We start from the raw sequence: 14221 nt of genomic DNA, 5'->3' as shown, positions 1-14221 counted from the left end.
CACAACGCTGCTGTTAATAACCTTATTTAAATGTTTTTAACTCTACTTTTTTTATTTTTATATGATCACTTTGAAGCATTTTTTGACTATAAACTATATACTTCAAAACAAGAAAATATCATGTACATTTTGATATAGTGCCCACATGTAATAGGTATTCATTTCTTTATTTGATTGACAATGAACAGAATGTAAACTATAATGAGCTTCTTGCGCTATATTTTTGTACTTGAATCATAATACGTTTCCTTTTATAGTTGATTAGTCACAATTATTACCCTCCTCTCCCCCTCTCCCTCTCTCTTTCTCTCTCCGTTCTGCGTCAGAGGTGTAATTAGACCACGGTTCAGCTCGAGTCCTTATTGTGTGTCCAGTTTTTTGTAACCCACACCGGAGCGCAGAAGACGGGAGCCGTCCGGGGCCCGAACACATCCTCACACGTGTCCCGAGTGACAGACGAGCAACAAGGGTGAAATCCAATACAGTAACTATACAGGGCCGGCATGGGATTAGTGCGTACACGTAGGTCTGGACATGTGCCAGGTCAAACTACCGTAGTTTTCGGACTATAAGTCGCACCTTTTTTCATAGTTTTGGCCAGGGTGCGACTTATACTCCAGAGCGACTTATATGTGATGATATTCGTTATTTTCGCACTGACAACCACAAGAGGGCGCTCTAGGCTCTAAGCGACGCAGAAGAAGAACCTGCACTTCCTCTTTCTCTGGAGTTTGTGGAGTTGTTTAGAAGTGACACAGAGGAAGAAGAATTCAGTGGATTTAGTGATTTGGGGTAAAACTGATGCTTTGCTAAACTTGTTAGCATGTTCTTTATGCTATAGTTATCTGAATAACTGTTCAGATGTTACGCTAACATACCAGACACTTACCACAGTTCTGTCTGTGCCTCATGTAGCTGAAGGTGTTAGCGTTAGCATACGTCATGTAGCTGAAGGTGTTAGCGTTAGCATACGTCATGTAGCTGAAGGTGTTAGCGTTAGCATACGTCATGTAGCTGAAGGTGTTAGCGTTAGCATACGTCATGTAGCTGAAGGTGTTAGCGTTAGCATACGTCATGTAGCTGAAGGTGTTAGCGTTAGCATACGTACACCTATTTTTCATATTTTATGATCCTCACAGCTTTTGGATTCGCTCTCACAATTTGACATTCTCGAAACGTACGGCCGGTAAATATGCGATAAAATGTTTAAGATCGGGTTTTCTTTATTTACAAATCCAGCTCGGTCGGGTAACCGGAAACACACCATTTTTTTTTCTTCTTGGCCTTAATTATTACGTAAAATAAAGCGTCAAAAGGTTTGCGCGCTTGGCAATGACCTAAATGTGCTCCATGGGTTTGTACCGGTTGACAATCTCTTGAATATTCACAACTTGCGTGTTTTTGGCGGGGCTAATGCTAACGGCTATAGGGGAAATGCATGAGACTGGCGCCGGAGTCCTTCAAATCATACCGGATTAGCTGTGTTGCTAAGTAGCGTAAGTAGCGTAAGCATTGAACGCCGCGTCTACTTATGGCGCGTTCCCAGTTGGATTTTCCGAGTTCTGTCATGTAAATTCCCACTAGAACTTGCGGAAGTTCTTCTGGAAACAACATTTCAGAACCTGGAGTTTGTCCGAGTTAGACAATCCAACATGGCTGCCTTTGTATAAAGTTTGACACCCGGCAGTTAAAATATTCATAGTACTCTTGCTGTTTTTTTTCTCTTCAGCTGCTCTCTACTGCCCCTGCTGTCTGTGAAGATGCCCCTGTGCTGCCGTTGAACCTCTGCGGTTAGAAATGTGGTGTTGCGCTAATGTCGCTAACGTCTACTCAGCGCTAATGACGACAAAAGCAGAAAATCACATTCAAACCTTGATTTGCTTCACAGTTGTAATAATACTGTCCGGATTGATACTTTGACATGGTTTGATCCATATTTTGGTTGATTTGAGCACCGTCTTGTGCGTTATTGTTTGATTTGAGCCGTTACAGCTAAGTTGGTTAGCCTTTAGCTCTGAAATTGTGGTCTTTTACGTAGTTTTTACACGATCTGTTGAACTACTAAAAGCGCCAACTTGTCTTAAGTCAAAGTTATTAATATTTCAGGATAATTTGGATGGATTTATGGTTTATGAGTTGCTTTTAGCCTTAACAATGTCCGAATCGCAATGTGCACATCTGAATAAAATGTGCAGTTGTAGAAACGTCGTGCCTCACAATAATATAATAATTCGCAAAAGTATTGATTCCACAACAAACTAAGTATTTCGCAGTGACACAATCTGACAGAAACGTGTTTTTACAATGAGAACTGTAAAAGAAAAGGCTGAATAAAGAAAATTGTGAATAAAATCAGTCTAAATTTGCCTCATTTTAGTCTCAGCTTTGTCTCCGTTTTGTCTAAAAAACAAAGGCATGAACGTTTTTGTCGTAAAATAACTTCAATAATTGTGTTAAAATGTAAAATAGCGCAATAATTAACGGCCAGACTGCTGTAATTAGCAATATTTAGCCAAAGGGATGTAACTTTAGTCCGTGATCATGTTTTCCATTCGTCAAACAGTTATTTCTGTTTAACATTGACACTTTTTAATACATTTTTGACCAAATAAAGGTTGAATTATGGTGATTGAAATCTTCTAGATGGAGAATATTTATGAATAAGTCTATTATTGATACAAATCTGAAATTGTCTATTCTTTTTTGGACATTTTGAGTTGATCATGTCGTCTCCAAACCGTCGTCTCCACATTTCCTCCAGCGTCTTCCCGTCTCCCTCTGCTGCGCCGTCCTTCTGTTTGTATTTTTTCCTTTCGCCGGCCGACTCGGAGCCTCGGCCGGCGGCAAAGTCGGCGAAGGACGGCCCGCGGCGACCCCTGACCCCGGCAACGAGGTCGGAGTCGACTAACGAGACGGGAGAGCCAGACCTCGAAGGGCTAATGCGGCGGCGGTGTCATAGTTTAATGTTGTGTAACTCGATTTTTTAAAGATTTAAAGATGACACTCGACAGTTGAAGATGTTTTCTCATTTTATCGTGGGATCGAGTTCATACGCAGCAGCTCGATGTTCAAACCACGTCCTGCTTAGAGGTGGAGATGAATTGGAAAATGCATTATATTGTGATTGTTGTTTTGAATATACGCACATTTTGAATATTGAGTGAAACGTGTGCGATTAAAGCTGTTAAAAATGGACAGAAAAAAGGGACGGAAACATACATTGTCGTTTTTTTCATCAAAAGCGTTGAAAAAGTCGGTTAAAGGTTGATGTGTTGCTTGTTTTGTGGCTGATAAACGACATCGGAACGGAATGTTTATGACAACTGCTCTTTTTAAATTTGTATTTATTTATATTTTTCTTTTTAGTGAGACAATGACGATAGCGACACACAAGTTATACAGAAAATACAACAACAAAAAATTATATAAAATGAAATAATGATGATAATAATAAACTATATAATAAAAAATAAATGAATAATGATAGTAATAATAAACTGTATTTAATTAAAATGAAATAATAATAATGACTATAGAATTAATTAAAAAAATAAACAAAAAAATGAAATGATACAAATAAAAAGGGGGAAGGGGTAAACGGGTGGGAAAAGATACTGCAACTGGTCTTCCTAACGCGACATGACCTTTCTCTGTCCAGGTTTTTGTTGTTTTTGAGTAAACGCTTCAGTCTAAAACCAGAAAACTGAAAATATCCTGAATTTGACCACAAGAACGGACCTAACGAGGACGGCAAACGACCGGCCTCGAACGCGACCTTCTCTCTCGCCGGGATCGAGCTGCAGACGATCGAGTCGTTTGATTTCATGTCTGGCTAAATCTCTAATCCTTGTTTCTTTTCACAGATCATCAAAAGCTGGAGAGAGAAGCGCGGATCTGCCGTCTCCTAAAACATCCCAATATTGGTGAGTTTTGAACAGTAAAAGCTGTTTAAAGTGACACAGAAAGACCTAAGAGTATTTTTCTACACTTCACACGGCTCACGCTACGATCAAGTCACAATTAATTTAACAATACACACAATAATTGATCAAATGCATATGCTATTCTACGAGACGTCAATATTTATTACTTTATTATTACATTTTTCGGTGAGAAACAAACTATTGACATTAACAACATAAAAAAAAAATGTAAAAAAGAAATGCCAAATACATTTTAACAACAGTATTTCTGACAGTGAATACGTCAAATGTATTTCTAAGAATGTGTAAAATATACCTAAATCAATACAGCGACTCACGATATTGATACTGTAACATTAAATTGAATATTGCGTCACTATTTTATCACATCCCTAATTTTTGACAATAAAACTGACTGGAATTGAATAGATAGAAGACAGTTTTATACCATACTGTGGCAACTAATGATTATTATCAACAATTACAGTATTTCTTTGCTACACTGAGACTTTTAAATACACTTTTTACCAAAATAGTTAGTAATAAAGTGTAATATTCATCAAAATCAGAAATTGTTTATGTTTTAATGACATTTTGACTTAATAACGCAGCTGTTTTTGTTGTAAAAAGGCGTTTTTGTGTGATTTAGAGTCAGTATTGTCCAGATTACAAATATTTTAATAGTCAACCGGGCAAGCAATTAACAACATTTCTATTGTTCACTTTTTAGACTTTTTAAACGCACTCTCAACTCAATAAAGGCTGAAATATGTTGAATGAAGGCTTCTAGAGAGAGAATATTTAGTAATAAAGTGTACTATTCAGCAAAGTCAGACATTGTTTATGTTTTAATGACATTTTGACTTAATATTGCAGCTGTTTTTGTTGTAAAAAGGTGTTTTCGTATGTGTTTTAGAGTCCGTATTGTCCAGATAATGATCATAGCGGACCTTGGCGTGACAAAGCATTAACATATTGTATAAGTATGTGTAAATGTGGCGTGTGACAGAGTGAGTGGACGAACAATGCCGTGAAATGCTGCTGTGACTTTTAGTGCCACTTCTGTGTAAAACTAGTGCGTGGTTAAAGGGCAACGGCAAATTATTTAGCAAATGGTCTTCATAAAAAGCCTCATATTTGATCAAAGTGATGTCGCTTGAGAACAATCCACTGTTATTGAAACGATAAGGGAAATAATCAGCATAAAACAATGAATAATGTATTAAAACTATAACTGCATGCTTAGGATTATTACTATTTCTTGGTGATATTGTACTTGGATGACTTAAAATAACCTCAAAAGTGGACATATTATATATATATTTGTGTAACATGTTTTTGGTCACTTTGGAATTAATATTCACTTTTCCAATTTAAAATTATGTCTACATTTGGAATACACACTTTACAAACGACACCTGTTTTGGAACGAGGTGTTAAGTCATTTAGTTCATCAATAAAACCTCTACTCTTCATTTTGCCCATTCAATTATTCCCTTGCGAATGCTTTATTTTATTTATTTTATTTATTTTATTTATTTTATTTATTTTATTTATTTTATTTATTTTATTTATTTTATTTATTTTATTTATTTTATTTATTTTATTTATTTTATTTATTTTATTTATTTATTTTTGCGCCAAGTAAATACTACAAAAATTAACATAACATTACAATCAAGACAAAAATATACAACATAAAACTGTAAACAACACAGTATGTATTTTTCAATTTAATGAATATTTTTATATTTTCAAGAATTAAGTAGTTCTTTCAGCGCTGCATTTTGGACATTTTTGAAATTTCCAAAGCAGAGGCGTATTACTGCGGTTTTGATGCCTTTTAAAATCGGGTCAGGGATAAAACTGGACGTCCGAATTGTACGACCGAGTCAGATCTGTGTCACGTACGCCCTCTCGCTCGCTCTTCAGACCTTTATGGCTTTTATGTTTATATGTAACTAAATGTTTAAATGCAAAAAAAGTTTAAAATATCTTTCCTCACTTTATCCTCGTCACTGTAAACGAGCTGGTTATGATCACGTTTGTTTGTTTGTGGAGGACATTATATTGCAATTTCAAAGACGTAAATAATTTAGACATTTTCAGTTTGTGACGTTACTAAAGTTGATTTCAAAACTACTACTAAATAAAAGGCTCAATACGTCGATAGTAATTAATAAAATGCTCTTTAACAGACGGTAGAATGCCATTTTTAACACACGATAATGGTGGTTTATGAGGACGTGTTAGTGTTGTGATTATTGTGGGAAAAAACATAATTTGTTCACAATTATTTTGACTAAACAACAGTGAAATTTTTTAATTTTCTTTCTTTTTACGTAATTTAACTTCCTGATGGACAAAATCAAGTTAAATGTGACAAAAACAGTCAGATTAAAAAAACATTATTTACATTTAAGTCTTATTTTTTAAGCGCCAGATTGAACAAAAAATACTTAATTTTGCTTCTAAAATTGTCACTATGATATTTTAGTTTTTACGATTACATTGTGACATGAATAATCAGGATTATGGATTAACCCGATATTCATGACGTACGTTAGTACTTTCTTTGTTATGACCATGTGGTCTTACAGTGGTTTAGGTCGAGACGATTCTGAAACTATTCAAGAACGTTCCGATTATAGATTATTTTCAATCTGGTGTCAATGTTAGCTTTAGCATCGGTTAGCGTCAGCTTTAAGTTAGAGATAATGGAACAATGTAAATTGAATGTTGCAATAGTCGTTTTTTGAATTGCGGTTGTTACGTTTGCGCTCATCGTGTGTTGCAGTTGTTGCGTTGCGCTCGTCGTGTTGTTGCGTTGCAGTTGTTGCGTTGCGCTCGTCGTGTTGTTGCGTTGCATTTGTTACATTTGCGCTCATCGTGTGTTGCAGTTGTTGCGTTGCATTTGTTACGTTTGCGCTCATCGTGTGTTGCAGTTGTTGCGTTTGCGCTCGTCGTGTTGCGGTTGTTGCATTTGCGCTCATCGTGTGTTGCAGTTGTTGCGTTTGCGCTCGTCGTGTTGCGGTTGTTGCATTTGCGCTCATCGTGTGTTGCAGTTGTTGCGTTTGCGCTCGTCGTGTTACGGTTGTTGCATTTGCGCTCAACGTGTGTTGGAGTTGTTGCGTTTGCGCTCGTCGTGTTGTGATTGTTGCGTTGCATTTGTTACGTTTGCGCTCATCGTGTGTTGCAGTTGTTGCATTTGCGCTCGTGTGTTGCAGTTGTTGCGTTGCATTTGTTAAGTTTGCGCTCATCGTGTGTTGCAGTTGTTGCGCTCATCGTGTGTTGCAGTTGTTGCGCTCATCGTGTGTTGCAGTTGTTGCGCTCATTGTGTGTTGCAGTTGTTGCGCTCATCGTGTGTTGCAGTTGTTGCGTTTGCGCTCGTCGTGTTGCGGTTGTTGCGTTGCAGTTGTTACGTTTATCGTATGTTGCAGTTGTTGCGTTTGCGCTCGTCGCGTTGCAGTTGTTGCGTTTATCGTGTGTTGCAGTTGTTGCGTTTGCGCTCGTCGTGTGTTGCAGTTGTTGCGTTTATCGTGTGTTGCAGTTTTTGCGTTTGCTCTCGTAGTGTGTTGCAGTTGTTGCGTTTATCGTATGTTGCAGTTGTTGCGTTTATCGTGTGTTGCAGTTGTTGTGTTTATCATGTGTTGCAGTTGTTGTGTTTGCGCTCGTCGCGTTGCAGTTGTTGCGTTGCCGCGGCGCCCTTTGCCGCACTGCACAGCTCTGAGGCTCTGACGGAGAGAACCAGAGGAGACGTGCGGGAGGAGCAAACAGACTCCATCCATCACACCTTTTCTCCCCCGTGTGTACTTTCCCCTCTCTCCTCTCTCTCCTCTCTCTCCTCTCTCTCCCCTCTTTCCTCTCTCTCTCCTCTCTTTCCTCTCTCCTCTATTTCCCCTCTCTCCTCTCTCTCCCCTCTTTCCTCTCTCTCCTCTCTTTCCTCTCTCTCTCCTCTCTTTCCTCTCTCTCCTCTATTTCCCCTCTTTCCTCTCTCTCCTCTCTCTCCTCTCTCTCCCCTCTTTCCTCTCTCTCTCCTCTCTTTCCTCTCTCTCCTCTATTTCCCCTCTCTCCTCTCTCTCCCCTCTTTCCTCTCTCTCCTCTCTTTCCTCTCTCTCTCTCCTCTCTTTCCTCTCTCTCCTCTCTTTCCTCTCTCTCCTCTCTTTCCTCTCTCTCCCCTCTTTCCTCTCTCTCCTCTCTCTCCTCCCCCGTTTCTATCTTTCTTTACAGTGTATCCCTGCTTGTTTTCCCCTCCGCCTCGCTCTCTCTCTCTGTACCCCTCTCTCCTCCTCTCCTCCCTCTCATTCTCTTCTGCGTCTCTCCTCCCTTGTCTCCTAACTCCTCTTCTTCTCTCCTCCTGTCCTTTCCTCCCCTGTTGGACTCCTCCGTCTTTCTTTCATCTCCTTGTCCGTCTTATGACTCTCTCCTGACCTCTCTCCTCCTCCATCTCCTCCCTCCTTCCTCTGCCTCTTCTTTCTCCTCCTCCCACTTCACTCTTCTGTCTCCTCTCTCCTTTCCCCTCTCTTTTCTCCTTCTCAGTCTCCTTCCTCTTTCTCTCCTCCTCTCTCTCTTCTTTCTCCTTCTCTACTTCACTTCGTCTCCTCCTCTGTCTCCTCTCCCTCTCTCCTCTGCCATCTGTCTCCTCCCTCTTGCTCTCGTCTTCTTCTTTCATATCTCATCCCTCATTTCCCCTCCTCTTCTACTGTACTTTTTCTCCTTCTCTACGTCACTCTCTCCCTCTCTCTCCTGTCTCCTTCTCTCTCCTCTTCCACGTCCTTCTCTTCCTCCATCTCCTTTCTCTCTTCCCTCCCCGTCTGGCCCCTCATCTTAACCCCTCTCTTTCTCCCTTTCTTTTCTCGCCTTCACTTCCTTTCTTCTTCTTCTCTCCCCCTTCTCTCTCTCCTTCAGTTCCTTTCCTCTCTCTCTCCTTCAGTTCCTTTCCTCTCTCTCTCTCCTTCCTCGTGTCCTAGTTTCCTTGACAGGCCCCGTAGGCGTGTGTTTGCCCCTTGCCTACTTTCTGACTTTGTCCTCCATGACTACATCTCTCCCTCTCTACCATCTCTCCATCTGTTTCTCTCTTTCTCTTCCTCTCTCCCTTTACAGTTCTTCCTAAATCTTTTATTATGTCTCATGTCTCCCAATATCGCTCTTCCCTCTCCCTTTTTTATCTTCTCTGCCCTCTCATATTTTATCCCTTCCATGTCTCTCTTCCTTTCATCTCTCTAAACGTTCTACTCCCTCCTATCCCTCTCTCTCTTTCCTCTCCACCCCCTATTCTCTCTCTTCTACTTCTCTCTCCTCCCCTCTCCTCCCTCTCCTTCTCTCTCCTCCCTCTCTCTCCTCCTTCTCTCTCCTCTCTCTGCTCTCCCTCTCTTCCTTCTCTCTCCTCTCTCTCTCTTCTCTCTCTCTCTCTCTCTCTCTCTCTCTCTCTCTCTCTCTCTCTCTCTCTCTCTCTCTCTCTCTCTCTCTCTCTCTCTCTCCTCCTTCCCTCTCCTCCCTCTCTCTCCCATGTCCTTCTCTACTCACATTTTGCCTTTGCACCTCGAGCGTCTTAACTTTGGACCAAAGAGGCCACCGTCTCTCAGCAAACGGACAAAGGGGACGGACTTCTCGCCGCTGGCCAATCCCACTTAAACTTCTGACATAAACGAGCCCTTCTCAGGGTACAAAACCCATGATAGGTCACTCTACAAAGTCATGATGGGTCACTCTACAAAGTCATGATGGGTCACTCTACAAAGTCATGATGGGTCACTCTACAAAGTCATGATGGGTCACTCTACAAAGTCATGATAGGTCACTCTACAAAGTCATGATGGGTCACTCTACAAAGTCATGATGGGTCACTCTACAAAGTCATGATGGGTCACTCTACAAAGTCATGATGGGTCACTCTACAAAGTCATGATGGGCCACTCTACAAAGTCATGATAGGTCACTCTACAAAGTCATGATGGGTTACTCTACAAAGTCATGATTGGTCACTCTACAAAGTCATGATGGGTCACTCTACAAAGTCATGATAGGTCACTCTACAAAGTCATGATGGGTCACTCTACAAAGTCATGATGGGTCACTCTACAAAGTCATGATGGGTCACTCTACAAAGTCATGATGGGCCACTCTACAAAGTCATGATAGGTCACTCTACAAAGTCATGATGGGTTACTCTACAAAGTCATGATTGGTCACTCTACAAAGTCATGATGGGTCACTCTACAAAGTCATGATGGGCCACTCTACAAAGTCATGATTGGTCACTCTACAAAGTCATGATGGGTCACTCTACAAAGTCACGATGGGTCACTACAAAGTCATGATAGGTCACTCTCCAAAGTCATGATAGGTCACTCTACAAAGTCACGATGGGTCACTCTACAAAGTCATGATAGGTCACTCTACAAAGTCATGATGGGTCACTCTACAAAGTCATGATAGGTCACTCTACAAAGTCATGATGGGTCACTCTACAAAGTCATGATATGTCACTCTACAAAGTCACGATGGGTCACTACAAAGTCATGATAGGTCACTCTACAAAGTCATGATGGGTCACTCTACAAAGTCATGATGGGTCACTCTACAAAGTCATGATGGGTCACTCTACAAAGGAACACTTATCTGATTAAACTTTTATCAAACTAGATTGGAACGTGTTGACTTTAAAGGACAAAACACACCTGCAGTAGCATTTAGCTTCATTTACTCTAGTTTGATGAATCCTGGTTAGAAAACCCTCTCCCCTCCGAGCGTCCAAAACACTCCGTTCTGAATCTCCTCCATAACTGGTGTTTTCTCGATCTGTGATGTCACTCTGAGAATCTTCTGTGCCGTTTTTAAGACTCGTTCTGTGAATTTCACCCGTCTAATCACGATCATTGCAACTGCGCGGCTTAAACCACTAAAGCGGTTTTGTTTTTTAAATTGTGTAATTCCCTCTGCAGCCTGTAGATGGAGCCAACGCTCAATTACTCTGAAATCTTCCAAGGCTGTAGCAAAGTTATAGTGTTTTTTGTTTGTTTGTTCTAAAACATGAAATGCCAAAGTAAAGATACTCATGAGCATGTTTAAAGGCCAATAATGATACAAAAATGCATATTTGTCCTTTAAAGTGAATATGACTTGTTATATTTGTCTAATTAACTATTACTTTGTTTAGTTGGATAATGCGTGTGATAATGCAGCAAAGGGACATTTTCTCAGGGTTTGTGTAAATATTAATCCCGTAATAAAAACTTGAAAAGTCCTCCAATCCGTCAAGTATTACCCCGGGCATTCGTTACATTTACAGCATAAAGCATTCTCCAACCAGGAAGTAACATTATAAACGACAACGGCAAAATCTTCAATTACATCTTTATCTTCAGTATAATCATGTTAATGGTGAAATGTGTTTGTATATACTGTGCAAAATATTGTTGTTTTCTCATAAAAATTCACATAAATCGGTTTAGAATGGAGAAAACTACATGATTATTGTATTTAAAATGTGTGTTTGTGATAATTATTGCGTCATCAACATTTGTATCAAGAACTGAGCCTTTTTGAGATTTTGCTAGTTCATCTTGAGCACGTTTTGTTTTATTCACACATGTTTTGATTTGCCAGCAGCAAATTATTTATGAGCAAGATGGCTTTGGCAAAGAAGTGTGGTTACAAACTGGGACGATGCTCTGCACAATGTGGAAAACATCATGTGTTTTTGTTTGTTTTTTTACCCAAAACATTTGCAAGACCGCGATAATTTACATCAAGTTTATTCTTAGAGCAGAAGGTACAAAATATTTCATAATGATTTAGGAAACGGGGAAAAAATGCAGATTCCCCATGTTTAGTCCTGACTCTGGCACCAGCAGGAGGCCGGTCCATGTTTAGTCCTGACTCTGGCACCAGCAGGAGGCCGGTCCATGTTTAGTCCTGACTCTGGCACCAGCAGGAGGCCGGTCCATGTTTAGTCCTGACTCTGGCACCAGCAGGAGGCCGGTCCATGTTTAGTCCTGACTCTGGCACCAGCAGGAGGCCGGTCCATGTTTAGTCCTGACTCTGGCACCAGCAGGAGGCCGGTCCATGTTTAGTCCTGACTCTGGCACCAGCAGGAGGCCGGTCCATGTTTAGTCCTGACTCTGGCACCAGCAGGAGGCCGGTCCATGTTTAGTCCTGACTCTGGCACCAGCAGGAGGCCGGTCCATGTTTAGTCCTGACTCTGGCACCAGTAGGAGGCCGGTCCATGTTTAGTCCTGACTCTGGCACCAGCAGGAGGCCGGTCCATGTTTAGTCCTGACTCTGGCACCAGCAGGAGGCCGGTCCATGTTTAGTCCTGACTCTGGCACCAGCAGGAGGCCGGTCCATGTTTAGTCCTGACTCTGGGCACCAGCAGGAGGCCGGTCCATGTTTAGTCCTGACTCTGGCACCAGCAGGAGGCCGGTCCATGTTTAGTCCTGACTCTGGCACCAGCAGGAGGCCGGTCCATGTTTAGTCCTGACTCTGGCACCAGCAGGAGGCCGGTCCATGTTTAGTCCTGACTCTGGCACCAGCAGGAGGCCGGTCCATGTTTAGTCCTGACTCTGGGCACCAGCAGGAGGCCGGTCCATGTTTAGTCCTGACTCTGGCACCAGCAGGAGGCCGGTCCATGTTTAGTCCTGACTCTGGCACCAGCAGGAGGCCGGTCCATGTTTAGTCCTGACTCTGGCACCAGCAGGAGGCCGGTCCATGTTTAGTCCTGACTCTGGCACCAGCAGGAGGCCGGTCCATGTTTAGTCCTGACTCTGGGCACCAGCAGGAGGCCGGTCCATGTTTAGTCCTGACTCTGGCACCAGCAGGAGGCCGGTCCATGTTTAGTCCTGACTCTGGCACCAGCAGGAGGCCGGTCCATGTTTAGTCCTGACTCTGGCACCAGCAGGAGGCCGGTCCATGTTTAGTCCTCACTCTGGCACCAGCAGGAGGCCGGTCCCTGCTCTAACATGTCAGAAATGTACTTTGGTGTTGTCCATGGAAGTAACACAACTTCCTCCACGAACAACACATCCTGTTTCACCCTGTAGTGTTCTTAAACGCATGTCATTCTTGTATTACCATATATTCTGGACTATAAGCCTCCCTGGAGTCTATTGTGAAAAAAATTGAAAAAACATATATAAGTCGCATTTTTGGGGGAAATTTATTTGATAAAATCCAAGACCAAGAACAGACATTTCCTCTTTAAATTCAGTTTAAAATAATAACAGATGAGAGAACATGGTGAATAGGTGTACGTATGCTAACGCTAACACCTTCAGCTACATGACGTATGCTAACGCTAACACCTTCAGCTACATGACGTATGCTAACGCTAACACCTTCAACTACATGACGTATGCTAACGCTAACACCTTCAGCTACATGACGTATGCTAACGCTAACACCTTCAACTACATGACTTATGCTAACGCTAACACCTTCAGCTGCATGGCGTATGCTAACGCTAACACCTTCAGCTACATGACGTATGCTAACCCTAACACCTTCAGCTACATGACGTATGCTAACGCTAACACCTTCAGCTACATGACGTATGCTAACGCTAACACCTTCAGCTACATGACGTATGCTAACGCTAACACCTTCAGCTACATGACGTATGCTAACGCTAACACCTTCAGCTACATGACGTATGCTAACGCTAACACCTTCAGCTACATGACGTATGCTAACGCTAACACCTTCAGCTACATGAGGCACAGACAGAACTGTGGTAAGTGTCTGGTATGTTAGCGTAACATATGAACAGTTATTCAGATAACTATAACATAAAGAACATGCTAACAAGTTTAGCAAAGCATCAGTTTTACCCCAAATCACTAAATCCACTGAATTCTTCTTCCTCTGTGTCACTTCTAAACAACTCCACAAACTCCAGAGGAAGAGGAAGTGCAGATTCTTCTTCTGCGTCGCTTAGAGCCCAGAGCGCCCTCTTGTGGTTGTCAGTGTGAAAATAACAAATAATATCACATATAAGTTGCACCAGCCAAAACTATGACTTATAGTCTGGAAAATATGGTAGTTCATATTTGTGTTCCTCAAGGTTTTTCAAAACGTGATAAAGTCACATGTTCTTACAAACGCTTCAGTCCTCGTTACGCTCCTGTGATTCTCGTGTTCTGTTTGTTGTGATAAATGTGTGTGTGTTTGTTCCTGTGTAAAGTCGTTTCCTCTGTGTCTCTTCACAGTGAGGCTCCACGACAGCATCTCAGAGGAGGGCTTCCACTACCTCGTCTTTGACCTGTGAGTACACACAACGAGAGACTTACACACACACACAC

At 41.6% G+C, this 14221-nt stretch overlaps 1 protein-coding gene across 1 annotated transcript in view; it reads left to right on the top strand.

Annotated features, from left to right (window-relative positions):
* The window catches only part of LOC140369457 (calcium/calmodulin-dependent protein kinase type II subunit gamma-like), a 103357-nt gene that overhangs the window by 29959 nt on the left and 59177 nt on the right, over window positions 1-14221 (top strand). Inside the window, exons 3-4 of the mRNA XM_072456805.1 lie at window positions 3864-3923; window positions 14129-14183. Coding sequence (XP_072312906.1) covers window positions 3864-3923; window positions 14129-14183 — 115 coding nt within the window. The remainder of the gene's footprint in view (window positions 1-3863; window positions 3924-14128; window positions 14184-14221) is intronic.

This window comes from Eucyclogobius newberryi, unplaced genomic scaffold, assembly GCF_026437365.1.
Source record: "Eucyclogobius newberryi isolate DKJ021-1_F unplaced genomic scaffold, fEucNew1.0.hap1 SCAF_20, whole genome shotgun sequence".
NCBI lineage: Eukaryota > Metazoa > Chordata > Actinopteri > Gobiiformes > Gobiidae > Eucyclogobius > Eucyclogobius newberryi.
The sequence above is the reverse complement of the archived record's forward strand: the minus strand, read 5'-3'. Positions and strand labels throughout refer to the sequence as shown.